We start from the raw sequence: 27,487 nt of genomic DNA on the forward strand, positions 1-27,487 counted from the left end.
CAAAATGGCTGCCACTCTGTTGCCAACGCAGAGGAATAAAAAAATGATAGTGTGTCTGATGAGACAATGAGAAACTTATAACACACAAATAAATATGCAAAATCCATTTTAAACATAAAGTGATGGCATTTAATGAGATGGAGAAACATACAGTTAAGAAGACTGAATATTTGAGTTAGTGTGATCTTTAAAACATCATGTGGAGAATAACTAGAGCTTCAACAGAGTTCAGGGTTGAGTCAGTGAGTTCAGCAGCTTCATCAGAGATAGACAAAAACAAACAGAAAATACAAAATCTACTTTATAAAAAGAGGATTTCAGAAGCGTGTACAGTCCAGCTCTGCTACAGGATACATGACAGACCTTCTACTGGAGGAGGAGCTTCAGCCCATCAGGCCAGATCCACCAATCAGCACGCTGCTGCCGGGTCACACGGGCATCTGCAGCTGTGAGTACTCGTCCTGCCCCTCCTTCTCCTCCAGGTGAGGCTCCGCATCATCAGCATCCAGCTGCAGGACAACAGGTCAGAGGTCAACGTCATGGTAACAGTCATCTCAGGTGGACTAAATGATAAACTACCTCAACTGTTCACACATTCAGTACATGTTTATTACATGTTTATTATATGTCAAACACACAAATGACCTGACAGCACTTCCAGGTTTAAAGCTAAAGGAGAAATTAAAACTTGGAAATGTATCTGCTGCAGGTGCTGCTTATTTGTGCCGTTGTGTATTGTTGTCAAATGCTGCATTCACGTCATATCATTGAATGCGGAGTGGCTGAGTGGTAAAAACAGTTCTGATGGTGACTCTCTCTGAACTCGACCACAGACATCAGCAGAGGCACCAAAATAAAATTCAACATTACTGCTGCTGTGAAATGACCTGATCAGCTGTGTGTTTGGATCTGGTTTCACTTGATGACAAACATGAAACAAGTTCAAATACAAATGTACTAAAAGTTAAAAGTGTTCATTATGTGGTATATTTCCTGTCAAACTGATACAATAATGTTTTACTGGAGCTGATTTTAAATACTTTATAAACTGAGTATTTGAATATAGATTAATGAATGTTTCATAAACTGATCATATATTTTGTTTGTAAACTTTCTGTTAGATGTGTGTGTAGAATCAAGTTTTCCTTCTGAACTGAAGTGAAGTACAAGTACCTTCAAACTGTACTTCAATTACATAAAACGACTTAAATGTCCATCACTGTGTGGGACATAAAAATGCTAGCATAATAGCTATCATATATTACCTTATGCTAGCTCTTTAGCCAGTGTTATGCTAGGTGTAAATACAAAGCATATCTGGCATTAAACTGACTAACTACAAATGGCTAGCATAATGTGAGGTAATAAAGCAGCCTGTAACTAGCATGCTAGTAGATATGCTAGACACCAGATATGCTAGGTGTATGTAGTCACTAAAACATGCTAACTATAAACAGCTAGCATAAATCTAGCGCACTACTGGCCAGTACAAACTCCTGTCATCATGTAAGATATACCTGCTAACAACAGGTAGAATAACAAACAGACTGTCACATGTATTTAACTGTGTTTTAATGACACAGTTCAGTTCAGCTGTCACATCCACATGAGGTCTTCAGACAGGTACCAGGTAAATGTTAACAGGTAAAGTGGGTTTGTGACCTTGCTGCAGATATGACGGCAGGATGATGTCAGGTAGGAAAGGTGTGACTCACACTCTGCAGCTCTCTGCGAGTGAAGAGGCGGGGAAGCAGCAGCATCCTCACAGGTATGGTCAGCAGCAACATGAAGGGGAAAGCCAGTGCTGCCGCTGTCGCCATGACAACCCACAGGACAGACAGACAGGTCAGCTGGACGAGAGTGAACAGGTGCATCCTTAACGTCCTCACCTGTGAGCCAGCAGAAGCACAGGAGAGACAGGTGTGCATCAAAATTACACTGACATTTGAACCGTCTTTGTCAAGTCACATCCACCAGCTGAAAGTCAAGTTTCTCTCTCTCTCTCTCTCTCCCTCCCTCTCTCTCTCTCTCTCTCTCCTTCTCTCTCTCTCTCTCTCTCTCTCTCTCTCTCTCTCTCTCTCCCTCTCTCTCTCTCTCTCTCTCTCTCTCTCTCTCTCTCTCCTTCTCTCTCTCTCTCTCTCTCTCTCCCTCTCTCTGTCTCTCTCTCTCCTCTCTGTCTCTCTCTATCAAGCTTTCTCTCTCTCTCTCTCTCTCTCCCTCTCTCTCTCTCTCTCTCCCTCTCTCTCTCTCTCTCTCTCTCTCTCTCTCTCCTCTCTCTCTCTCTCTCTCCCTCCCTCTCTCTCTCTCTCCTTCTCTCTCTCTCCCTCTCTCTCTCTCTCAGTCTCTCTCTCTCTCTCCCTCTCTCTCTCTCCTCTCTCTCTCTCCTCTCTCCTCTCTCTCTCTCCTTCTCTCTCTCTCCCTCTCTCTGAATAAAGTTGATGTCAGAATGTTCTGAAGATCTGCAGCTTGTGAAAAATGGATCCAATATTTATTTCAGCGACTATGAGTCTGAAGAATCATAATGACACAGTTACAGGAAATAATTGTAAGTGTGTCGTCTCCTCTCTCAACTGTCTCTGATTCCACACCTCTGATAGTGAGTCAGGGGGCGTGGTCGGGTCAGTGGGTGTGGCTAACCTTGCGGACATAGGCTTGATCGGGGTGGTACTTCGGGGGCATCAGCAGCAGAATGAGCCTCTCGGTGAGCTGGATCCCGTTCAGAGACATCACACCCATGTAGAGAAAGATCCCAAAAAGCACGGCCAGAGGGATCTGACGCAGAACTTCCCCGATCACAATCGATAGACCTGGGACCAGAGACCAGAGACCAGGGACCAGGGACCAGATACCAGAGACCAGGGACCAGGGACCAGGGAACAGGGACCAGAGTCCAGAGTCCAGGGACCAGGGACCAGGGACCAGATACCAGAGACCAGGGACCAGAGACCAGGGAACAGGGACCAGAGTCCAGAGACCAGGGACCAGGGACCAGAGACCAGGGACCAGGGACCAGAGACCAGAGACCAGGGACCAGGGACCAGAGACCAGATCAGAAGCAGTACAGATAATTGCAGTAAAAGTAGTAGCAGAAGGACTCACACAATCGTACCCACTAAAACTGCCACGAGGAAGCCCGTCACCCTCTGCTCCTTCACCTCCTGGATGCGGGGCTTGTCTCCAGGGGCAACAGCTTTGCTCATGACGGTGAGCGCGTTGGTGTGGGTGACGGACCGAACTGTGGCGGCCGAGAGCCAAGGCAAACCAAACAGAGCTGAGATCCCACCCACCACCACAATGATGAGGAGGTCCAGGTGAAAACCAGTTCCCTTCACCAGCATCCTCTCCTTCTTACTGACAATCAGCCTGACAGACAGACACAGGGAAAATTAGATTCATATTTAATATTGTCTTTAGGTTATTTTAGGTTACCTCCTCCCCCACAAGAAGACAGGGTTGTACGCTGTGATCTGGGACTCCATGAATATGAGGATGAAGACGAGGATGGCCGGCAGGATGCTGGCACCCATCATCCAAATAGGAAACTGCCCGTCTGACCCCAGGGGAGAAATTAGCCACCCACGCTTCTCTGGACTGGAAACTGAGAATCCACTGGGCACGTTCAGTTTCTGTCAGCCAATAGAAAGAGGTTCATTCACTGTGTGTTTTACTTTTGAATAACCACAGCGTCAAATGATCCAATCTGACCTGGGTGTAGGTGTCCTCCACGCTCCAGTCCACCAACACCATGATAAGGATTGCAATGGGGACCCCGAAGTCTCCGATGATCCTACGGAGCTGATGTCAGAAAGGTGAGACATTACATCCAGCACTAACACAAATACCTGAAGACTCTTTGATGGAGTGACTCGTCTCTGCTACTGAAGCAACAACAAAAGTGTTCTGTCTTTGTTGAAAAGTTTTACTTACTGCACTTGTAACTGTACCTGTACGAGTATCTGAATGTACCTGTTACATACCTGTTCCTGTATCTGCATGTGTGTCTCTGTACTGAAATTAATATGTATAATAATTGTACATGTATACCTGCTACTGGTCAACTTCTACCTCTATACACCTGCACATGTGTCTTCATTTGAAAGTAAATACAGTACCTGTACTTGTACTGTACCTGTACCTGTACCTATACCTGTACCTGTATCTGTACTGTACCTGTACCTGTACTGGGATGTACTGACCCTGCCAGGGAAGAAGGAGCTGTTCTTGAATTTGCGCAGGTAGAAAGCAATGAAATATGTTCCCGCCATGAGCACTAATGACAGCAGAGCAGTGTTGGGTTCGCCGACAACCTTCCCAGGATCTCCAGTGACCATGGTGTAGTTGCAGAGAGACAGAGATACTGTGCTGTTTCTATGGTAACAGTTTTGGAGAGGATGTTCCTGGAAGATCTAGAAAAGACCAACACAAAGAAGAAGCTGAATGTGGCTCTGTGATGGTTGACAGAAAGCACAAGGCTCTTCATAATGTTTGATTCAATTGTCCACCAAACAGACCACCATGTGATTGGTTGATACTTCATGACAAGCTATGACTTCAACACTACGGCATACAATAACTCCTTTTTAATGCAGCTGTCAGCTCTGACCTCACCTTGACCAGCTTGGCAAAGGTCTCGTAGATGAAAATGAGGGAAATGAGGAAGGAGAAAATCTCCTGAGTGAAGCGGGAGACGAAGCGAACCAGGATGCTTCCCTCAAAGGCCACAGTGAGGAGAACAATGAGCACTAGCCAGAAACCGATCCACACCCGTCCTGTCAGGTACTCGATCTCATTGTCTTTACAAAACTACACAGAAACACAGACCAGGTAAGATAGCCTTGCTTTAGAGGAGCTTTCTTTACCACCTGTCAGCACTCCACAGACAGCAGGTAAAGAGTTAAGGTAATCTAGATAGGATCAGATTTAGGTGCAAATGGTCATCTCCATCTCAGCCTGAATTTAACTAAACAGGGTTAGGGGAATCAAACACTTCACCTTCAACTCAAAAGTTAATTCCTTGTTGATAGTGACACCTAGATATCAGAGGGGAGATTAACAGAACAGACTTTTCACCACGTTAGTGAGGTTTAGTCATCTTCATACTACATACAGAAAATGTCAGAAAATGGAGAGAGAAGTTTCTGTCAGGTGAGCTCACAGTGTAGAAGGCCTCTTCAAACACCAGCAGCGGTCCAGAGAAGCCAATCACCAGCAGAGGCTGGGCACCCAACACACTGAATACTATGCCCTGCATCGCCGTGGCAACAATCAGCTCTGACACACCAATCAGACCTTCTGTTTTCTCACCTGTGTCAAGGGACAGAGATCACAGCAACAAAACCTATTTACCAGAAACATCTTCAGTCATCCAGGAAGCCTTTGCTTCAAGCAACTTGAAATCGGTTCAACCAACCTCATTGAGAAGTTCAGTCTCTGAGGTCCAGACTTACCCAGCAGTCCCCCAAAGGTGATCGCAGGTGACAGTGCAGCAAAGTAGATGAAGATGATGGCAGCCATGCACTGGGGGTTCAGGGCATCTCGGATGTCACTGAGGTACTGAGGGTAGCGCCGAATCACGTCTTTGATCAGTCCTCCGAACAGATGACCTGAACGCCTCAGGGGCTCGTCACCAGGTTTGGAGGGAACCCGGGAATCTGTGAGATAACATCACCAATCTTGAACTGTCATTGAGCTTATGTCCGAATATTACACATGAAATCAAAATATCATAAGCAGCATTGTACAGCCGTCTCCTGTTCACATTTTCACGTAATATAAAAGAAACATTTACCCTTGTGCTGATGACATGCTAATCTACCAGGCTAAGAAGATTTGTAAAATGGTTGCCTCAATCTGCCAAAAATAAAACATTCAGCCCTTATTCTACTTTTCTGCTGACCTTGATAGTTTGACAGAAGAGCATCAAGGAGAACCTAAAAGTCATGTTTAAATCTAGATTCAGACAAATTCTTCAAAATTAACATCAATCTCACCTCCATCCCTCCCAACTAAGAGATTGTGATCGGGACGTTGGATGACATACTTGACACACCTACTTGAGAGTACTAGAACTGATAGAAGGGCACATCACCAATTTGTTACCACAAACCTTTAAGATGGCACAATTTTACAGTTACTGAATTCAGACTTTAAGGTGGTTTTGAAGGGTTAAAAGGGGAAGGCTGAAAGTCCTTCACAATGTCTCTGATATGTCAGGAAATAACAACGACGTCCCAATGACTAGAAATAGAACATGTTCATTGACCATACAACAGAACCTGGTAACCGACCCTCATCTTGCTGAATTCTGGTCTGTTTCTCTTGCAGTTTGCCACTCTGCTCCTCCTCCCTCTTTCGGAGCATTTCTCGTTGGAAGCGAGCCACCGAGTGCAGCAGCTCGTCCCCACCGACCTCGGAGGGCGGGAGCACCACACTGCAGTCCAGGAAACGGTTGATAGCTGTCAGCAGGTCCTGGCGGTCGTCAGCCTGGTACGCCGCCTCATGAAAGTGCTGAGGAATCAGACAAAGGTAGAAGTTATTATACAATATTTACCTCATTATGTGGCTGTAGAGCATCATTATGTTGTTCCATGTGGCAGTCATAGAAGACAACAGACAGCATGAAGTCTGTGGGGATTCACCTTGTCTGACATGAGTGTGGAGATGGAGCGACCGATCTGGTGGTAATCGATGTTGATGGTGGGGGGGCCAAGCAGGAGAAAGAGGAATCTCACGGGGACGGGGACCTCCAGGACAGACTCCAGCAGGACTGCTTCTTGCAGTCGCACAAATGCCATGGAGGGCTGGTCCAAGAAGCCCACACTGCCTGCAGACACAGCAGAGGGCTGCAGTTAGCCTTCCACCTGCAGACTGACATATGACTGGAGGAGATGATGTGCGTGACACGGACATACCTACGAGAACAACAGTGGCCTCAGCTCTCTCCGGGATTTTCTCCATCAGCTTCACTTCATGTTTGGATCTGGAGTGACAGAGGTTCGGCGCTTCTCTCTGGCCACAGTACAGAATGACATCATACACACTAACAAACTGAAAGGTCTGTCATACTCTGACGCCGCTGCTATGCTGATGACACCCAGTTGTTCCTTGAAGCATATCTCTAGCTGATATGAGAGTAGATGTCAAGGCGCCACCTGAAGATCAACCTGGACAAGACTTTAAACAACGGTCCAAACAAAGCTGTCCACAGTTACCACCTTATATCATATCCACTGTCATATATGAATACATAGGAAGCACATTTATGAAGACAAGTATGGAAAGAGTTGATGAGAATAAATGTTTGTGTTGTAGACCACAAACTAGGGTCGAAGTCCATTGTGATATAACACAGAACTAAAGAACCAAATCCATTACATAAACAGTCCCATCTTTAATAGTGCCATACATTACTACTGTATGGAGGTTTGAGAAAACATACAAAACAATCTTAAATCAAAGTTTTATACCACAGAACAACAGAAAAGAGCCTGTAGAATTATAAACATAGTTCATTTTTATTTATTATTTATGAACGTTTGCATTTGAGTCATGCAAGTTGAAAATTATCAAAATAAACTAATAAATAAACTGTTTTTACTGGTTTCAGACAGGTGACTGGTAGGAATTTACCTTGTTCTTCTCTGCGTCAGCCTCTTTGTGATTGGTCAGGTGGTTGGATGGTTCCGATTGGCCAATGTGTCTGTCCATCAGGGTGGCCATGTTGGCAGCAGAGATGTTCCTGCTGAACAAGCTGTGATCTTTCTCATCACTGGGATGACTGATGAGACAAAGAGAAGAATACTGTGTGATTATGAATGAATGAATGAACAGATGAATGAACAGATGGATGAACAGATGAATGACTGGACAGACAGATGATGAATGGATGAATGAACAGATGGATGAACAGATGAATGAACAGATGGATGAACAGATGAATGACTGGACAGACAGATGAATGAACAGATGGATGAACAGATGAATGACTGGACAGACAGATGAATGAACAGATGAATGAACAGATGGATGAAATGATGGATGAACAGATGAATGAACAGACGGATGAACAGATGAATGAACAGATGGATGAACAGATGGATGAATAGATGAATGAACAGATGAATGACTGGACAGACAGATGAATGAACAGATGGATGAACAGATGAATGAAATGATGGATGAACAGATGAATGAATAGATGAATGAACAGATGAATGAACAGATGAATGACTGGACAGACAGATGAATGAACAGATGGATGAACAGATGGATGAAATGATGGATGAACAGATGAATGAACAGACGGATGAACAGATGAATGAACAGATGGATGAACAGATGAATGACTGGACAGACAGATGAATGAACAGATGGATGAACAGATGAATGACTGGACAGACAGATGAATGAACAGATGATGAATGGATGAATGAACAGATGGATGAACAGATGAATGAACAGATGAATGAATGGACAGACAGACGAATGAACGGATGAATGAACAGATGGATGAAATGATGGATGAACAGATGATTGAACAGACGGATGAACAGATGAATGAACAGACGGATGAACAGATGAATGACTGGACAGACAGATGGATGAACAGATGGATGAACAGATGAATGACTGGACAGACAGATGGATGAACAGATGAATGAACATATGAATGAATGGACAGACAGATGGATGAACAGATGAATGACTGGACAGAAAGATGAATGAACAGATGAATGACTGGACAGACAGATGGATGAACAGACGGATGAACAGATGGATGACTTGACAGACAGATGAATGAACAGATGAATGACTGGACAGACAGATGGATGAACAGACGGATGAACAGATGGATGACTTGACAGACAGATGAATGAACAGATGAATGACTGGACAGAAAGATGGATGAACAGATGAATGACTGGACAGAAAGATGGATGAACAGACGGATGAACAGATGGATGACTGCACATGAACCTATGTCGGAGCAGCAGAGCTCTCAGGACATTGGCCCGGTCTTCAGCTTTGATCTGGTCTGAAATCACCATCTGCTCCACCACCTGCTGGGCGATCCCGGGCAGAGTCCTCTGCTTCAGGTCCAGTAGCACCGCCCCTGGGAACACAACAACATGACATCACACACTGACATCATCACACTACTCACCTGCACTTGTGTTCAGCCAGAAAGTGAAGCAGGTTTTATTTTTGTTATACAAACAGTCAATGAACCAACAGAGACTGAAAACATGCCCACAGGTCGTCTGTCAGCATGTTGTTATGACATAATAGTTAGGTTTTGTTGCTAGGTGACATCTAGTGGTCGTAGTAATGATGACAGGAGAAAAGGGAAAAGTGCGGTGACTTAGAATGAAGAGAGACAAAGTCCATGTCAGGAGGAGGTGTTGGTGGATGGATGAACGTGACACAGGAGAGCGGTGCTCGATTCCCATGTTGTTTCTATCATCCATGACCGTTTGTTGTTGTTATGTAACCATGACAACAAAGCTCGTATTTATTTCAACCCAAACCACCATCTTATCCTGAATCTAACCAAGCTTTAACAGTTATCCTCTCTGTACATTTATAAAACAGGAGCAGAGTTTTAAACAGTTTGACTCATGCTGACGTGAGTCTGCTTCAGTCTGAGGTCACTTTCATGTAACTGTGTGTAAATCATAGTGAGGCTGAAGTCAGGTTTGATCCTGGATTATCTGGAACTGAACCAGCTGCTCTCCTCATTCTGACTGCTGTGTCCTAAGCAGGTGTGAGCTATGGTTTGTATGAGTCCGCCCAGTGCAGCTGGAGGTCGCACACTTTGTGTGATTCTGGTAATTCATTTAAAATGTCTCAAACTCATTATTAATGTAACATGAGTCCTACAGACAGTTAAGCTTCAGAGTCACGGTCTGACATGTTGAGCTCCTTCATGTAGAATATGATGGTGTGCAGTGTTTGTCCTCGTCCTCCTCACCGTGGGAGATGGTTTTTCGGAGCTCCAGCAGCGAGCGGAAGGAGAGGGAGGGGATGTGAGGTCTCCCCCAGCGCTCCGTCTCCTCCTCCACCTCCTCCTCAAACTTGATCCATCGAGCCGTCTCCCTCCACTGCAGCTCCTGGTTCCTGTCGATCACTAGCTCGTTCAGCTCCACGAACACCTGAACACAGAAGCACAGGTGTCACTGATGAGGATTTCTCTAGAGCACAGGCTCCAACCTTTTCACATCCGACCCCGTAACGATACAGAGGTCAAATAAAGTGTTCAGAGCATTTTTTATTCTAGTGATAACGATCAAAAATCCAGATCTGAACTGAAAATAAGGAAGATCACTTAGATTCATCATCGCTCTCTTCCCGTTGTCAACCAGTTCTCCATTTTAACTCTCCAGTGTTTAACATGGATGTGACAATCAGACTGACACAGAAACAAGTGCACAATGTGTGTACAACATTGAGGTTCCTATCATTGGCTTATCCCAGTGATTGGCCTTAATGTAAATATATATATAATAACATCTTTTCACCACAATTGTTCTGTTTTGCAATTGATTTGTCGGCCCGCTTGAAATACATTTGTGGCCCACCAGTGGGCCCTGGCCCATATTTTGGGAACCACTGATGTAAAGATTTACTGCCCCCTTTACAGACCTTCAGTCTGACCACCTAAGAAAAGGCTTTAACTAGCCTAAACTAGCTAAATCACATCAGGCTAACCGTTATCAGGCTAAGTTCAGGTGAAAAACTGTTAAACAGCAGGTTTGGTTCAGACAAGAACGTGATCTGAAAACTGACTCACTCAATCTCCATTTTTAATTTCTCATCCACGTTGGCTCGAAAACTGAATCTACAGTTTCATGACAACTGCAGATGAAGCTCATGTGACATGATTGAAAGTTCCAGAACAGCTGCTCCTGGATCTGGCTTTGAGCCTGAACTTCAGTCTTGTTGTTCAGAAGGACGAGAACTGAGTCCAGTCTAGTCCAATCCAACCCGTCTGAACAGCACTGGTTTGAGTCTTTTTAAAGGTCCACTTACTTGTTTTTCCTGAACTTTCAGCCACATCCTGTGATCTTCATCGATGGGGGAATATATATGGATGGATGAAGAGATGGATAAAAGCTCCAAAAGAGCGAGTAAGAGGATTTTGTGAATCCACAAGTTCAAACCAGAACCAAACAAAACCAGGTCCAGATCAGGATACACTGAACTAAACAACTTAATCCAAAGTAAGACAAAGTTCTCCTAATCTAGTGGATAAACCGGCTTAACTAAGAATGAACCAGACTAACCAAAACTAACCGGGACTAACCGGGACTAACCTGGGATAAATCTGTAAATCTGTACCTTGCTCTGTCGACTCTTCAGGTCCAAACCCACCATCCTGAAGACCAGAGGAAACTGAACCCACAGAGACTCCGAGTCTGCCTGACTTCGCCTGTCTGTGTCTGCTGTCTGTCTCTACCTGTCTCCCTGTGTGGCTCTACCTGTGTGGTTCTCTAATTAAGACAGAGTCCAGTTTGTCACCTTTTGATAATACCACCTGGATTAACGAGCTCAGACTCCCGGCTCGTCTTTCCTCCTCCTGTCACATTCCTCTGGTTGTTTTGTTGTCCAGTTAAAACCTTGTCACACAGACTCTGTGGGATCCTGTTCACCTGAACCAGCAGCTGATGAACCTGCTCACCTGAACAAAACCTGAACCGTCTGTCAGCTTTGAAATACATCGTCCAACACTTCTATAAGACCTGTTGTCCTCTGTCCTTCAGGTGTTTCAGGTGGAGCAGTCACCTCTGAGTCCAGGTCCAGGGCCTGGTGAGGCTAGCTTAGCATACCAGACTGGAAACAGAGGCTAATTGTTTAACTGTTAGCCTAGCTCCATCAGCAGAGGAACATCCTTCATTAAAAACATTAAATTTTAAATCTCATCATCATTAATAATAGCCCCCCCCCCCGACCTCATGAGGTGTACGGTCTGGTTGGAGGTGTTGGAGGTGTTGGAGCTGAGACTGAGTTTGGCTGCTGCTCTGATCTTTGCTGACATGGATGATTGGTCCTCTGGAGCTCCGCCTCACCAGGTGACGCCTCACCGCTGGGACATCATCCAGTCGGTGACCTGAGGGGAGGGGGCAGGGTCAGAGGGCAGGGTCAGAGGGCAGGGGTCAGAAGTTAAAACCCAGCTCTCACCAACAACACATTTCTTCTTTATTGCTTTGCTTTCCGGCTTTGGTTCTGTCATTCATTTTGTCCTTCCTTCCCTCCACCCTTATGTCTTTCCTTCCTCTCCTCTCTTCCTTTCTTCCTCCTTCCTTCCTCCTTCCTTCTCTCTGGTCTCATGGGAACTGTCTAACTGTGTTTCAGGCTCGATTGAACCTCTGTGAAGAATCGGTAAGACGAGACATGAACTGATTCATCCAATCAGCATAAACACACACACACACACACACACACACACACACACACACACACACACACACACACACACACACACACACACACACACAGGAGAAAAGACAATTAGGTTTTCTGTGAAATGGGACGTTTTCACATAATTTCTTATTTTCCTGGAAAAGCATTGACACAGCCAGCCAATCACAGTTCAGCAGTGAGGGTCAGCTGACTGGCGCCCCCTACTTGTGGTCAGTCAGAAAACCCAGGTATGTTTGAAGACCTAAACACTTTTTTACCTTGTCAGGAGTTCTTAAATGAGCCCACATCTATCCCTCATTAAAACATCATCATTCATGAAGAAGACACTGTTGACAGAAGACGTCTCTTCACTCACACCTGTCTGACCTACCTGTTGGACCAGGACTCACGCTCACAGGTAAATGCCTCAAACTCAGATCTGGCCTGAGCAAAGAGAAACCTCAGTCACAGCTCAGGTGTGTTCAGAGTCAAACAGGTGAGTACTCACTGAGGTCGGCCTTCAGTCTGTCAAACAACCAGCTGTTGAAATGTCTGATCACATCCACAGCAGAGATCGACTTCATGTTCATCTGAGAGTCCTCCAGGACCAGGACCAGGACCAGAACCAGAACCAGGACCAGGAGCAGACACACACACAGTGACAATAGACAGAGGCTGTGGGCTGTGTGTGTGGGACTACTGCATTGTGTTCAGGTCACATGATCAAGATCAACAAGTGACAGAAAACTCTTTCATGATGAAAAACATTCCTTCAGTGTGTCGCATTCATGCCCCAGTGCCTGCTGGGAGAGGCTCCCGTCTACCGTCCACAGTTACACAGTCTGTAGTTTATCTGCTCATGATCAGAAACCATGACAACCCAGACCTGAGACCAGGAGGCGGAGCTACAGTCTCACTCTTATCTCAGAGTTGTAACATGACATATGTCTGACCCCACCCACCTACATGTATTAAATCAATTTTTACTAGAAGAAGCTACACATAAAATCAGTGACTGTCTGACCCCTCACCCCCACCCCCCCACTACCACCCCCCGTTATCTTCAGTTAGCTCATCTAGGACAGGTGAGTTTGTTTATCTTTCCTTTGAGAGAATTGAATGTAAGTTTTTATAGTAAATTAAACTCTCTCAGGTCGACACAAACTTCATCATACAGATGCATTTTGGGGAATGAACTATTTTTGTTAACAGCTCCTAATCCGTTATTATTTAATTTGTATTTGTTTATTTCTCAGTGTTTTTTTTTTATTATTACTGTTGGATGTTAATCATGCGTTTTCACCGGCACAGATGGTCTTTCATCAACAAATCGCTGTGGGGGAGCTCATGTCAGCCATAGCAATGGAGTTGCACTCTTAGCTGTTCACCTTATACCTGCTTCCTTTAGGTCATATAATCATGAAACACTCCATGAATGTCCGTCATTATGCAGATGATACCTAACTGTACCTGTCAATGAAACCTGATGAACCTGATCAGCTGACTAGACTTCAAGCCTCAAGGACATAAGATCAGACCTGATGAGCAGCAGTTTTCTTCTGTTAAACTCCGACATGACCCCAAACACCTCAGAAACACATGATCCAATGATCCAGTTACTGTGGAGGTTTGTGTCCTGACCTCCAGCGCCACTGAGGAACCTCTACGTCACCTCCAATCAGGATTCATCCTGTAACTCTGACTCACTTTTCTGGTCTCATCGACCGCTCAACACTTTACAATACAAGCCACATTCACATATTCACACACTGATGGAACAGACCTCAGGGGCAAAGTAGGGATCAAGGACACTCGAACCACCGACCTTCTGATTAGTGGACAACCTGCTGTAACTCCTTATTGTCAGGCTGAACCAACACATCTGTAAAGGTCCAGCTGATCTCACAGTACACATCATGCCTCTCCTGTCAGACACCGTCATATCTTAAAGAGTTCCCTTTTAGAACCACTTGAACACTGAGGTTCCTCTGTAAAGGTCACTGTAGGGTTTATAGTGGTGCACTGCTGAAACTGAAGTAGTGGCTGCTGTTAGCATAATGCTCAGCTATGCTATAATCTCTACATCACAGTGATATAAAGTAGAGTCACCCCCTCCCCGGCAGCATCGCGTGGTGAGTTCAGTGTTGCTCACATTTCAGAAACTTTAGTAAAATGTCCTGTTATTTTCACTATGTTTGTCTGTGTTTGTGTTTCAGCTACTATGATAAACAGGTAAACATCCAGCTGTGTGTAGAGGGTAGAACTGCTAAATATTCAAAGCTAAAGTAGGTCACACAACCTGAAGTACCTGTCACTGAGGAAGTTATGACCAATTCACTAACACTGATCTAAAGACACAGTAAAATATAAATATGAACGTCAAGTGTAAATGATGTATAGAGCTAGTGTTAAAGTAGGTGCAGCAGTTACTGACTCTTGATGCCGTCCAGGTCGACAGACGTCAGTGTCTCCGCCTCGTCGGCCTCATCAGGACCAATGCTTATCATGAGGCAGCCAGGTGAGAGGCCATTGTGAATGGTCGAGCTGGTGGGCGGGTCACTGTGAGGGGGAGGGGTTACAAGTTAACTGGACTAAAAATATATCAGGTCCCAACAGGAATCAGGTCAGGTGTTATTCACCTGGAGTGTGAAGTCGTCTGGCCCTCATCTCCATCGGTCTGAGTGAAGGATTCCTCCTCGCAGTCATCCTCCTGGTCTTCTTCTATGGTGGCCGCAGTGCTGGGGGTGGAGCCTCTCCTCACGTCCTTCCTCCCCTCGCCACTCCTCTTCCTCCTGCTATCAGCAGGAGGTTTGGACAGAGGATGGTGGACGTGGAGAGAAGAGTGACGATGATCTGCAGCAGAGAAACATCAACATTACAGATGTTTAAGATGTTACAACCTGGTACAAACACCAGGTCCTGTTCCACCTTGACCCTGTGACCTCCATAAAAACCCCCAGGTGCTCCTCACAGACTGGTAGAACCTCCTCATAGAACCTCCTTGAGGATCTATGACAGGTCCTCACACACCACTTAAACCTCCTCAAGGAGTCCCTGGATTTGATCATGGAGATTCCCTGATCCCCCCTAGAACCTACTCAAGGTCCCTGAGAACCCAACTAAAGATCTGTGGTATCTGCTGGAACCGAGGGAATTTGGCATCTGAACAAAACAGGAAAAACAGTTGAGTGCTTCAGAATCAAACCATCTGAGTCCATTAAAGCAGGAAGAACCGAACGGTCTGAAAGACACCTGGAACCTCTTCGGTATTCCTTCAACATGGAACCTTTAAATATCACTGGGAATCCTGTACCCTCCTCCTCAGACCTTATCAATGACTGCTAGTTCCCTTACCATGATCGCTGAAGTGCCTAAAAGGAACCTGCAGAGATTCTTGACAAAGTAGATCCTGTTCAAGAACCCCTGAACCATCTTAACAAAGTACTTAGAACCTTTTCAGAATCTCCTAGATCAATGTAACGGACCTCTTGAACTCACGAAATGACTAAGAGCAGGAACCACAGGAACCTTCTTAGGAACCTCTAGAGCATCCTTAAGTGTGCAACCAGAAAAATATGTTGAACATCCTCCAGGACCCAAGAACCTCCTCAGAGTCTAGAATCCACTGAAACACTCTGGAACCAGTACTGAACTCAAATACCCTCAGAATTGCCTCAAAGTTCCCTTGAACCTCTTCAAAGAGTGGAACCTCCTAACCCTCCCTCCTGGGTTAGAACCTCCTAAAGATGCTTCACCATGTTCAAAGTCTTTGCACCTCTGCAAAAACCTTGTGTTATTTAAAGAACCCAGAAGCTGCTGGTACTCCAGCGCACTTTTGCAGTCCCTGCTTTGGGTCTTTAAACTTTCTTAAAGACCCATAGAGCCTCCTGAAACACCCTGGACCTCCTGCTGGATCCAAGAGCCTCCTAAAGAAGATGGAACCCAAACACCTGTTCAAAACCTCCTGGAACCACATCTCACCTTCAAAGTCCCGCTCATCGTAGACTCTGTGTTTCTCCGGCGGACTCCGAGCTGCAGGACAAAGGATCTGCTGAAAACACTGGACATCAAACGCTTTGTTCAGGTCCTCCTCTTCTTCATCACCGTGGCAACGTGGGGGAAGAGGAGACAGGGACTGCAGGAGAGGAGGGATGATGTCTCTAAAACCTGTTCATATCACATTAGTCTGTGCCTCTGAGTCGAGTGGAAATGAAGTCCACACTGAAGCTGCAGTTCCTCTAACGACCACTAGAGTCTGGCTCCAACAGTGAGTCAGTCCCCATAGACTCCCATGTTAAAATGTCCAACTTTACAGCAGAAATAAACATGTTTACAGCCTGGTACAAAAACTTATTTGGTCTCTAGAGCTAATTTCCTACTTCATGACACCTGTTTATATAACTCACCTGTTTATATAACTCACCTGTTTACATTTTATTAAGGACTACAGTTATGGAGAGTTGAGGGCGTCATCTCTTTGACTGACAGGTAGGCATCGCTTTCTGCCCTCATCATACTTGGCTTGTTATCTTAGCTCCTTAACTTGCTAATCAGCAAATTAAATATCCTTGGGGTAGCCTTTGACCAAGAGGCCCAGCTGTGCTAACGATGCTAATGGAAGAATATGCTAATCGCAGACACCCCGCCTCTTTGACCATATTTGGATTAGCTAGGAGTTAGGAGGCGGAGTCAGACATTGCCAATTTGGCAGGAATGTAGCAGCTCACTCAGAAATCTGTGGGTGATGTCACAGGGGCGACGGCCATCTTTGTTTACAGTCAGGGTCACATGAAGTCAAACATCAGCTCTATCAGGATTCATGGATGTCAACTTTGATGGCTCTGATGGGTTTCAGCTGAGGCAGGTCTAAGTTTCTGTCTCATGGAGGTGTTACCATGGTAACAAGATGATCACACCTGACTGAGAAATGAACCTCAGACTGACGCTGATAATGATTATTGATCGATTAGTGTTGAGACTCACTGCAGACAGACCGAGGGCCTCGCTGGGACCCACAGAGTTCGGATGATGGCTCATGGCTCCTTAAGGGGTCAAAGGTCACAGTGTTCAGCAGATGAGTTCAGGCAGCAGAACCTGACAGACAGACAGAAAGACAGACGGACAGAGAGAGACAGAGAGGGTCTGTCTGAGGTTAAAGGTCAGAGGTCAGACTGAGCTTTAATAACCATAGTGTGATCAGACAGGAAGAGAGTGAGTCAGCAGATTAGAGAGACAGAGGACACTGAGAGAGACACAGTCATTTTGATGACTCATCTTGATCTCAGGGGTGTTCACAGACAGGTGTGTGTGTGTGTGTGTGTGTGTGTGTGTGTGTGTGTGTGTGTGTGAAGTGACAAAAGTTTGATGTTGAGTCTGTGGTGATGAAGACTCTCTCATCACTCATCACAGCTGATCTCTCATCAGCCTCTCCTCCACACAGACTGAGATCAGCTGGTGAACACAGAGGATCATCCACAAGGAGAGGGAACATCATGTTGACCTGTAGCTGCTGGACATAAACAGCTGTTTGATCACAACATGTCACCTGTAACAGCTGATAAACAGCTGATGAGTCAGAGTGAAGAAACAGAAACACAGTGAAGGAGCTGCAGCTACAGACACTGATATAAAACACTGTTCACAGCTCAGTGTGGACATGGTACTGCAGGAGCTCTGTGTGTGTGTGTGTGTGTGTGTGTGTGTGTTGTGTGTGTGTGTGTGTGTGTGTGTGTGTGAGTGTGTGAGTGTGAAACAGGAAGAGAGTTGGAGCCTACCTCAGCGTCCTCACAGCACTGAAAGAGAGAAATTATAATGCAAAGACTGAAACCAACAGAGAGAGAACAGAGAGAGAGAACAGAGGGGAGAGAGAGAGGGAGAAAAGTGGGGAGAGAGGGGGGAGAGAGGGGGGAGAGAGGGGGGAGAGAGGGGGAATTAGAAGAAAGAAGAGATGAAAAGAGGAGAGAGGAGAAAGAGGAAACAGAGAGGACGTAGAGAGAGGCAGACACAGAGGAGAGAAAAGGTCTAACAGAAACCTGATCAGCTGAAGGTCACCATGGCAACCAAACTGTCAGTCAATGTTAGTTCCGCCCCTTGGCTGTATATATATATATATATATATACACACACACAGAAACACACACACTGATGATGTTACTGACCCTCAGCATCATCACATACAGACAGGTAGAACTCACCTGGCCCTGATCAACTACAGCTGAGCTGTGTCTGTGTGTGTGTGTGTGTGTGTGTGTGTGTGTATATTATATATATGTATATATATATATATATATATATATGATATATGATGATATATATCATATATATCACATATATTGTATAAATTATTATAAATATTATATATATATTATAAAGCCGTACGTTCACATGGTTCCTCTTTATAAATCGCATTGTCATGAACGAGCCTCGTTTCCACTCCCATCAGTCGGTTTGGATAAAGACCAGAAGAAACACACTGAGGTAAAAACACCATCATCACTGTGGTCCATCACTCTGAGGTCGGTCAGTGTTCACATGGAACCAGTTTAATGAGTCACTATAAATAATAAGATTAAACCCCAACACTATTTTTTCTCTCAATGGAAATAGAAATATAATGATGCTGATGATGAAACTCTGTTTTATTTCCTGTTCAATTACATGTCTCTTCTTATATTCCATTTTCACTGTAGCTTTAGAAACCGTGTGATCACATGATCACAGGAACGAGTGAAGTCACTCTGTGTTTATGAAGACCAGTCTATGAGCGGGAAATGGTGTACGCATCAGCATGTACGCCCAGGTGCTGTGATCAGGTCAGTGTTAACAGCTGTGTTAACAGATGTGATACAACAGACACAGTGAAACATCTGGTTTCAAATTAAATCTGTAGAACGGACTGAACATGAACAAAGACTCCTCTCTGATTGGCTGATGGTCACTGTGTTGTTATCAGCTGATTGACAGGACGTTATTAATGAAGTTCATTTAATTCCGCTTATCCTCTAGTAGGGTCGCGGGGGGGTGGAGCCTATCCCAGCATCTTTTCGGGCGAGAGGCGGGGTACACCCTGGACAGGTCGCCAGGTCGCAGGGCAAACACATAGAGACAGACAACCATTCACACTCACAGCTACACCTATGGTCAATGTAGAGTATCCAATTAGCCTAGTCCCCATTTGCATGTCTTTGGACTGTGGGAGGAAGCCGGATAAACCCGGAGAGAACCCACACTGGCACGGGGAGACTCCACACAGTAAGATCCCACGGCCGAGCCGGGACTCGAACCCGGAACCGTCTTGCTGTGAGGCGACAGCGCTAACCACTGCACCACCATGCAGTCGGCCAATCAGATCAACCGATCAATCACAGTGACAAAGATCTTGAAATGCTCCCAACCAGAGCTCCGACCTCGACCTCTGAGTGTGTGTGTGTGTGTGTGTTCATACCTCCTCAGTGTGTAGAGATGTCGTCCAGCAGAAACAGAAACTCAGTCTGAAGCTACTTATATATCACAGCTCTGTGTGTGTGTGTGTGTGTGTGTGTGTGTGTGTGTGTGTGAGAGATTGATTAACCTCCTACCACAACAACAATTATCTACATACCCACAGCACATAACTGAATGTGTGTGTGTTGGTGTGTTTACATGCAATTATCAAACGTGTGTGTGTGTTGTTAATCTGCTGTTTGTGCAGCAACAGGCTGATTTCTGTTTGTGGTGTCTGCTGTGTGTTTACTGTCATCACTCTGCTTTTATTCTGACATGTTCAGTAAACACAACAGGAAGTTCACCTGCGTCACACTCTGTGGGAACCTGTAGATGAGGAGGAAACCTCATATCTCCACACATTCTCACCTGCAGCTGTCCGAAGAAAACATGTAAACTACAAGTTCATCTGAAGACGTCTGTACTGACTGACTGTATCTGACTGACTGTATCTGACTGACTGTAAATTAACTGTATGACTGACTGTATCTGACTGACTGTATCTGACTGTATCTGATTGTATGACTGACTGTATGACTATCTGACTGACAGTATCTGATTGTATGACTGTATCTGATTATATTACTGACAGGATCTGACTGACTGTATCTGACTGACCGTATCTGACTAACTGTATCTGACTGACTGACTGTATCTGACTGACTGTATGACTGACTGTATCTGACTGATTGTATGACTGACTGTATGACTATGACTGACTGTATCTGACTGACTGTATCTGACTGACCGTAAATTAACTGTATGACTGACTGTATCTGACTGACAGTATCTGACTGTATCTGATTGTATGACTGACTGTATGACTATGACTGACAGTATCTGATTGTATGACTATCTGAATGTATTACTGACTGTATCTGACTGACTGCATCTGACTGACTGTATGACTGACTATATCTGACTGACAATATCTGAATGTATAACTGTATCTGACTGACAGTATCTGACTGTATCTGACTGACAGTATCTGACTGACTGTATGACTGACAGTATCTGACTGTATCTGACTGACAGTATCTGACTGACTGTATCTGACTGACAGTATCTGACTGACAGTATCTGACTGTATCTGACTGACAGTATCTGGCTGACAGTATCTGACTGTATCTGACTGACAGTATCTGACTGACAGTATCTGAATGTATAACAGTATCTGGCTGACTGTATGACTGACAGTATCTGACTGTATCTGACCGACAGTATCTGACTGTATCTGACTGACTATATCTGACTGACTGTATCTGACTGACTGTATGACTGACAGTATCTGAATGTATAACAGTATCTGACTGATTGTATGACTGACAGTATCTGACTGTATCTGACTGACAGTATCTGACTGTATCTGACTGACTATATCTGACTGACTGTATCTGACTGATTGTATGTAACATAAAGACATGATGAAAAAAATTAAAACAATCATCTTTCATCTTTTACTGTAGTAACTGTAGTAACAGTAGTAACTATAGTAACTAGTAACAGTAGTAACCTAGCAACTGTGGCAACAAACGTATGCTTTCGAGATGGGGGGTTTGTACACCAGGAGGTTTTGAACAGTGAGGACAGATCTGAGGACAGATCTGAGGACCTGTTTGAGGACGGTTTAGTGGTCTCTGCAGAGACTCAGACGTCTGTCACTACAACTTGAGCAGGAGACACGATGATTTATTCTCTGATGTGAAGGACAAACACAGTAAAGACATTAAATTAGCGGCTCACAGTCCTGACCAGCTGTTCAGTCTGAGGGGTTCGTCCTCTGGGGAGCACAGACTCAGTGATCACAACATGTAACAACATGGACATCAGTTCATCAGTTTGTTGCTGGGGACCAAAACCTGAACAGAGAGACTGGAGGACTCGCGTCCTCGTCCTGAGGTCCATCCGGTCTGTCACTCCTCCTTCCTTTCCTGCTCCCTTCTCTTCTTCACCTCCTTCAGTCCCTCCTGGATCTTTTCCACGGCCTCCTGGTCTCCGGCCTGCCGGGCCAGACTTAGAGCCTCCTGGTAGAGCTGGACCGAGTCCTCCAGCCGGCCTGATGGACCACAGACAGGAAGTGAGACCGGAGAGAGAAAGATGGACTGAAGCTTCACACTGACCTGGACTCACCTGTGTGCAGCAGGATGCCGGCCATGTTTCCCAGCAGGACGTGCTGGTCCGGGTGTCCAGAGGACCGGCTCAGATCCACGGCCTGCTGGACCAGTGCCAGGGCATCGTCATGGCGACCCTGCAGATCCAGGATGGTGGCCAGGTCGCTCATCAGAACCAGAGTCTGACAGGAGATGACATCATGACATCATTTAGATGGATTCTGTTTCTGTGTGTCTCTACCTGTGTGTGGGCGTGGCTCTACCTGTGGGTGTGTCTCTCCCTGCTCCTGGCGGCAGATGTTCAGGGCGGTCTGGTAGTCCTGTGTGGCCTGGTTCAGGCGGCGTGTTGACGCTCGGTATCGAGCCCGTGAGTCCAAACACAGACCGAGGAGGAGGCGGGTCTCCTTCCTCAGAGCCTCCTGCTCCTCTGAAGACGACAACGACACTGAACAGTTTAAACCTCAGTCTGTTTACAGGTGCTCTGTGAGACCTGGAGGATCACCTGTAGGAGGATCCAGATCCTCCAGACCCCTCACCAACCAAGCAGGATGTACAAGTACTCCGCTCTAAAGATCACTAGAGACCACGACCTGTAAACGAGTTCCACAGCAGAGACTCTGAGAACAGCTGTTTGTTTACAGAGACTTCAATAAGGACTGGATACCTGGACACAGGTGAGACGCTGCAGGTGTCCATATGTTAAAGTAGGAGGGAGCTTCATGCTAACTAGCTTGCTGTGAATCAGTCGCTAATTTAAAGGATTCGATGCAGTTCAGTGACACTGAGTCACTGTCTTACCTGTCTCACCTGTCTCACCTGTCTGCTGCTCTGCTGACTCATCCTTCTGTTTCTCCAGCTTCGCCTCCAGGGACTCAGTACAGAACCTGAACCCATGTTCAGCCAGCTCCGCCCTAAAACAAACAAACAAACAAACAAACAAACAAACAAACAAAGTCAGGTCTCTGACAGGAAGCTGCTGCAGATCAACAGATCAGTTCTCACTTGTTCTGTTCGGCGTAGATGGTGGCGAGTTTCAGAGACATCTCGATGACAGCGTTGTCGTCCTGGAAACAGACAGGAAGTCAGTGAAGACGGAAACACACACACACACACACACACACACACACACACACACACACACACACACACACACACACACACACACACACTGACCTGTGGTGTTCCTCCTGACAGCATGAAGCTCATCGCTGCTTTGAAGAGTTTCTCAGCCTGAGAGGAAGAAGAGGATGAAGATGACAACAACAACATCATCATCAACAACAACATTAACATTAACAACAATAACAACAACAATATAAACAACAACATTAAAAACAGGAGGTTGTCCACTAATTAGATGGTCGGTGGTTCGATCCCCGGCTCCTCCAGTCCTCGGGCAAGATACTGAACCCCACTCTGCCCCTGATGGCTGCCCCACCACTGTGTGACTGTGTGAGTGTGTGACTGTGTGACTGTGTGACTGTGTGACTGTGTGAGTGTGTGACTGTGTGACTGTGTGACTGTGTGACTGTGTGAGTGTGTGACTGTGTGACTGTGTGACTGTGTGAGTGTGTGACTGTGTGAGTGTGTGACTGTGTGAGTGTGTGACTGTGTGACTGTGTGACTGTGTGACTGTGTGAGTGTGTGTGTGACTGTGTGACTGTGTGACTGTGTGACTGTGTGAGTGTGTGACTGTGTGAGTGTGTGTGACTGTGTGAGTGTGTGACTGTGTGACTGTGTGACTGTGTGACTGTGTGAGTGAGTGTGTGACTGTGTGACTGTGTGACTGTGTGTGTGAGTGTGTGACTGTGTGTGTGTGTGAGTGTGTGAGTGTGTGACTGTGTGGACTGTGTGACTGTGTGACTGTGTGACTGTGTGACTGTGTGAGTGTGTGACTGTGTGAGTGTGTGACTGTGTGAGTGTGTGACTGTGTGACTGTGTGACTGTGTGACTGTGTGAGTGTGTGACTGTGTGACTGTGTGACTGTGTGACTGTGTGACTGTGTGTGAGTGTGTGACTGTGTGACTGTGTGACTGTGTGACTGTGTGACTGTGTGAGTGTGTGACTGTGTGACTGTGTGACTGTGTGAGTGTGTGACTGTGTGACTGTGTGACTGTGTGACTGTGTGACTGTGTGACTGTGTGAGTGTGTGACTGTGTGACTGTGTGAGTGTGTGACTGTGTGAGTGTGTGACTGTGTGTGACTGTGTGACTGTGTGACTGTGTGACTGTGTGACTGTGTGAGTGTGTGTGAGTGTGTGACTGTGTGACTGTGTGACTGTGTGAGTGTGTGAGTGTGTGAGTGTGTGACTGTGTGACTGTGTGACTGTGTGAGTGTGTGACTGTGTGACTGTGTGAGTGTGTGACTGTGTGAGTGTGTGAGTGTGTGTGTGTGTGTGAGTGTGTGACTGTGTGTGTGTGTGTGACTGTGTGTGACTGTGTGAGTGTGTGACTGTGTGAGTGTGTGAGTGTGTGAGTGTGTGACTGTGTGACTGTGTGAGTGTGTGACTGTGTGACTGTGTGAGTGTGTGACTGTGTGAGTGTGTGACTGTGTGACTGTGTGACTGTGTGACTGTGTGACTGTGTGAGTGTGTGACTGTGTGACTGTGTGACTGTGTGACTGTGTGAGTGTGTGACTGTGTGACTGTGTGAGTGTGTGAGTGTGTGAGTGTGTGAGTGTGTGACTGTGTGAGTGTGTGACTGTGTGAGTGTGTGAGTGTGTGAGTGTGTGAGTGTGTGACTGTGTGACTGTGTGAGTGTGTGACTGTGTGAGTGTGTGACTGTGTGTGACTGTGTGACTGTGTGACTGTGTGACTGTGTGACTGTGTGACTGTGTGACTGTGTGAGTGTGTGACTGTGTGACTGTGTGAGTGTGTGACTGTGTGAGTGTGTGTGACTGTGTGAGTGTGTGAGTGTGTGACTGTGTGACTGTGTGAGTGTGTGAGTGTGTGACTGTGTGACTGTGTGAGTGTGTGACTGTGTGAGTGTGTGACTGTGTGAGTGTGTGAGTGTGTGACTGTGTGACTGTGTGACTGTGTGACTGTGTGACTGTGTGACTGTGTGAGTGTGTGAGTGTGTGAGTGTGTGACTGTGTGAGTGTGTGACTGTGTGACTGTGTGAGTGTGTGACTGTGTGAGTGTGTGACTGTGTGACTGTGTGAGTGTGTGACTGTGTGACTGTGTGACTGTGTGACTGTGTGACTGTGTGAGTGTGTGACTGTGTGAGTGTGTGAGTGTGTGACTGTGTGACTGTGTGAGTGTGTGACTGTGTGACTGTGTGAGTGTGTGACTGTGTGAGTGTGTGACTGTGTGACTGTGTGACTGTGTGAGTGTGTGAGTGTGTGACTGTGTGAGTGAATGAGTGAATGAGTGAATGTGGCAAGTATTGTAAAGCGCTTTGAGTCGTCAGTTAGACTAGAAAAGCTATATAAGTGCAAGCCCATTAACCATTTACCATTTACATCAACAACAATAACAACATCATCATCATTAACAACAACAACAACAACAACAACAACAACATCAACAACAACAGTAGCAGTATTGGACAGGACTCACGTTGTCAAGTTGACCCTGGACGTAGGCCAGGTTCGCCATCTGAGGAAACACACAGGGACAGGTCAGAGGACGGGGTCAACGGTCACAGCTGCAGGTTTACAGCCTGACCTCAGAGCTCAGAGTACCCAGAGTTCAGCTGGGGGGACAGGAAGTAGCTCCGACATGTTGGACTCAGTGTGACTAACACAGATCATCTGACTGTTCCTCATGAGGGAACTGTCCTCTGGACCTGTACCTGGGTCTGAGGTCCACGCTCAGAGGTACAGACCTGATACTCACAGGTGCAGCGTGTGTGGGTGTGGTCAGACTGGACAGGTGTTTACCAGACTGTAGGTGTAGATGATGGCCTGGTTGTTGTGGGTCTGGTGAGCTAGACCGACAGCCTGATGGAGGAAACCAGAGGCTGCCTGCAGCTGCCCGCGGTACATACTGAGCTGTTAGAGAGAGACGTGTTACTGCTGTAGGACAACTAACCAACTAACTAACTAACTAACTAACTACTAACTGACTTTCTAACAGTTAGTGGTCCTGGTACCTTGGCCTTCTTCAGCAGCAGAATCAACTCGTCCTCTTTCCTCTGAGCTTCATCACGTTTGTCTTCATCAGAGCTGCTGAACAGAGAGAAGGCTGCACACACACACACACACACACACACACACACACACACACACACACACACACACACACACACACACACACACACACACACACAGTGAGTGTGATGTTACAGGTTGTATATTTATAGATTTGTGACTGAACTCACCGACTGTCGCCCACAGGACTGTTCTTCTTCTTCTTCTTCCTCCTCCTCCTCCTCCCTGTGTGATCTTAATGTTTCTCCCATTGGACTCATGTCTGCTCACTTTTACCCAGCATGCCAAGTGTTTTCCCGCCACAGACTGTGATGTCAAAGAACTTCCACTCTGCTGTCTGCTGGTTTTATGTAATGAGACGAACAGAGAAGATCATCACGTGAAGAACAAAAACAAATATCAGCTGTTCACTCACCTGTTTCCTGCAGGTGGACCTGAGCGCCTTGTTTCATTCATTAATCATTATATTATATTACATTACACAGTGCAGCACCTTGAATCATTTATTTTTTACACCTGTTGTGTCTCCACCTGCACGTGCCGGTGTCTCACCTGTTGTCAGGTGAGTCTAATACAAACTGACCTGTTTCCAGCTGAGATCTGGATCAAGACTCCTCCTGAAGACCTGAATCTGTTCAGGGTCTGACTGAGGACGGAGCGGCGCACACAGGACGTCGCCATCTTCACTGTTGACATAACGGCAGGAAGTCCTGTTACGTGTCATTCTACGCCTTCAGAATAAAAGCTGCCGAAATAGACGTGAATTTTTACTAGAAGTTTTATAATATTTAAAGGAATAAAAACGAAACTTCCAGTTGAACAAACTTTATTTCTGAAACTGTCACGTTTATATAATCATATAAAAAAATCACATGATTACATGAAGTCTATTTGGTATTTTTTAATGACTCATTTCTTTTTTTTTTTTTATTTATGTCTTGTATTAAATTCATTTGAATCTTATTTAACTTCCTCATCTTTTCTTTAAGCCTGGAAAATAAAATTTGATAGGCACCTTTGCTAACGGTGGAAAGTAACTAAGTAGATTTACTCTGTTACTTCATACTTTTACTCCGTTACATTTAAGAGGGAAATATTGTATTTAACAGCTGCTGTTATTAGTTCTTTAGGTACAAAACACCTAACGAGCCTCTGAAGGACGACTGACTCTTCAGTGAATTCTTCCTCATAAACATGAATCAAATGTGTCAGTGTTGAATATTTATTCAGTCAAGAACTTTGTAACATCATTGTTTTAACAACCTGTCGTTTATTTCAATGTAAAATCTGACTGGACTCACTGATAATAATCCTATAATCAATATCAGGACTTTTACATTACTGGA

At 45.5% G+C, this 27,487-nt stretch overlaps 2 protein-coding genes across 7 annotated transcripts; both read right to left on the bottom strand.

Annotated features, from left to right (window-relative positions):
• Positions 1-106: 106 nt before the first annotated feature.
• slc4a2a (solute carrier family 4 member 2a) lies at positions 107-17,493 on the bottom strand. 4 transcript variants are annotated; one of them, XM_056391442.1, is made up of 21 exons: positions 17,383-17,493; positions 16,381-16,534; positions 15,039-15,252; positions 14,834-14,958; positions 11,949-12,106; positions 9,971-10,151; positions 8,977-9,112; positions 7,630-7,777; positions 6,912-7,008; positions 6,639-6,823; positions 6,288-6,507; positions 5,448-5,651; positions 5,156-5,304; positions 4,609-4,803; positions 4,197-4,406; positions 3,706-3,795; positions 3,460-3,626; positions 3,110-3,363; positions 2,638-2,807; positions 1,716-1,889; positions 107-509 (listed from the first exon to the last, which is right to left on the bottom strand). In XM_056391442.1, exons 1-21 carry the CDS (start codon positions 17,434-17,436, stop codon positions 429-431), a joined length of 3,366 nt encoding a protein of 1,121 aa, XP_056247417.1. In that variant the 5' UTR covers positions 17,437-17,493; the 3' UTR covers positions 107-428. The 4 variants fall into 4 exon arrangements, with proteins under 4 accessions (XP_056247417.1, XP_056247418.1, XP_056247419.1 ...); XM_056391443.1 differs by lacking the exons at positions 14,834-14,958; positions 15,039-15,252; positions 16,381-16,534; positions 17,383-17,493 and adding an exon at positions 12,908-12,998; XM_056391444.1 differs by lacking the exons at positions 11,949-12,106; positions 14,834-14,958; positions 15,039-15,252; positions 16,381-16,534; positions 17,383-17,493 and adding exons at positions 11,029-11,063; positions 11,313-11,388.
• A 4,056-nt stretch (positions 17,494-21,549) lies between these two features.
• Positions 21,550-26,854, bottom strand: ttc19 (tetratricopeptide repeat domain 19). 3 transcript variants are annotated; one of them, XM_056391533.1, is made up of 11 exons: positions 26,725-26,854; positions 26,312-26,481; positions 26,084-26,175; positions 25,872-25,982; positions 25,549-25,587; positions 23,166-23,222; positions 22,995-23,056; positions 22,809-22,903; positions 22,256-22,419; positions 22,012-22,174; positions 21,550-21,937 (listed from the first exon to the last, which is right to left on the bottom strand). In XM_056391533.1, exons 1-11 carry the CDS (start codon positions 26,835-26,837, stop codon positions 21,795-21,797), a joined length of 1,209 nt encoding a protein of 402 aa, XP_056247508.1. In that variant the 5' UTR covers positions 26,838-26,854; the 3' UTR covers positions 21,550-21,794. The 3 variants fall into 3 exon arrangements, with proteins under 3 accessions (XP_056247508.1, XP_056247506.1, XP_056247507.1); XM_056391531.1 differs by having other exon boundaries at positions 22,800-22,903; XM_056391532.1 differs by having other exon boundaries at positions 22,800-22,903; positions 26,312-26,478; positions 26,725-26,850.
• Positions 26,855-27,487: the final 633 nt, after the last annotated feature.

Source organism: Seriola aureovittata, chromosome 12 (genome assembly GCF_021018895.1).
Source record: "Seriola aureovittata isolate HTS-2021-v1 ecotype China chromosome 12, ASM2101889v1, whole genome shotgun sequence".
In the NCBI taxonomy this organism is placed as follows: domain Eukaryota; kingdom Metazoa; phylum Chordata; class Actinopteri; order Carangiformes; family Carangidae; genus Seriola; species Seriola aureovittata.

What these genes read in the sequence shown, in the direction of transcription:
- slc4a2a (XM_056391442.1), bottom strand. Translation starts at nt 17,436, where the DNA reads ATGAGCCATCATCCGAACTCTGTGGGTCCCAGCGAGGCCCTCGGTCTG. An exon ending in CCACACTCATGTCAGACAAG is followed by an intron (nt 6,508 to 6,638) that starts GTGAATCCCCAC and finishes CTGATTCCTCAG; the next exon opens with CACTTTCATGAGGCGGCGTA. An exon ending in TTGAAGAGGCCTTCTACACT is followed by an intron (nt 4,804 to 5,155) that starts GTGAGCTCACCT and finishes GTTTCTGTGTAG; the next exon opens with TTTTGTAAAGACAATGAGAT.
- ttc19 (XM_056391531.1), bottom strand. Translation starts at nt 26,837, where the DNA reads ATGTCAACAGTGAAGATGGCGACGTCCTGTGTGCGCCGCTCCGTCCTC. An exon ending in TGCTGCTGAAGAAGGCCAAG is followed by an intron (nt 25,983 to 26,083) that starts GTACCAGGACCA and finishes TCTCTCTAACAG; the next exon opens with CTCAGTATGTACCGCGGGCA. An exon ending in CGGCATCCTGCTGCACACAG is followed by an intron (nt 21,938 to 22,011) that starts GTGAGTCCAGGT and finishes GTGGTCCATCAG; the next exon opens with GCCGGCTGGAGGACTCGGTC.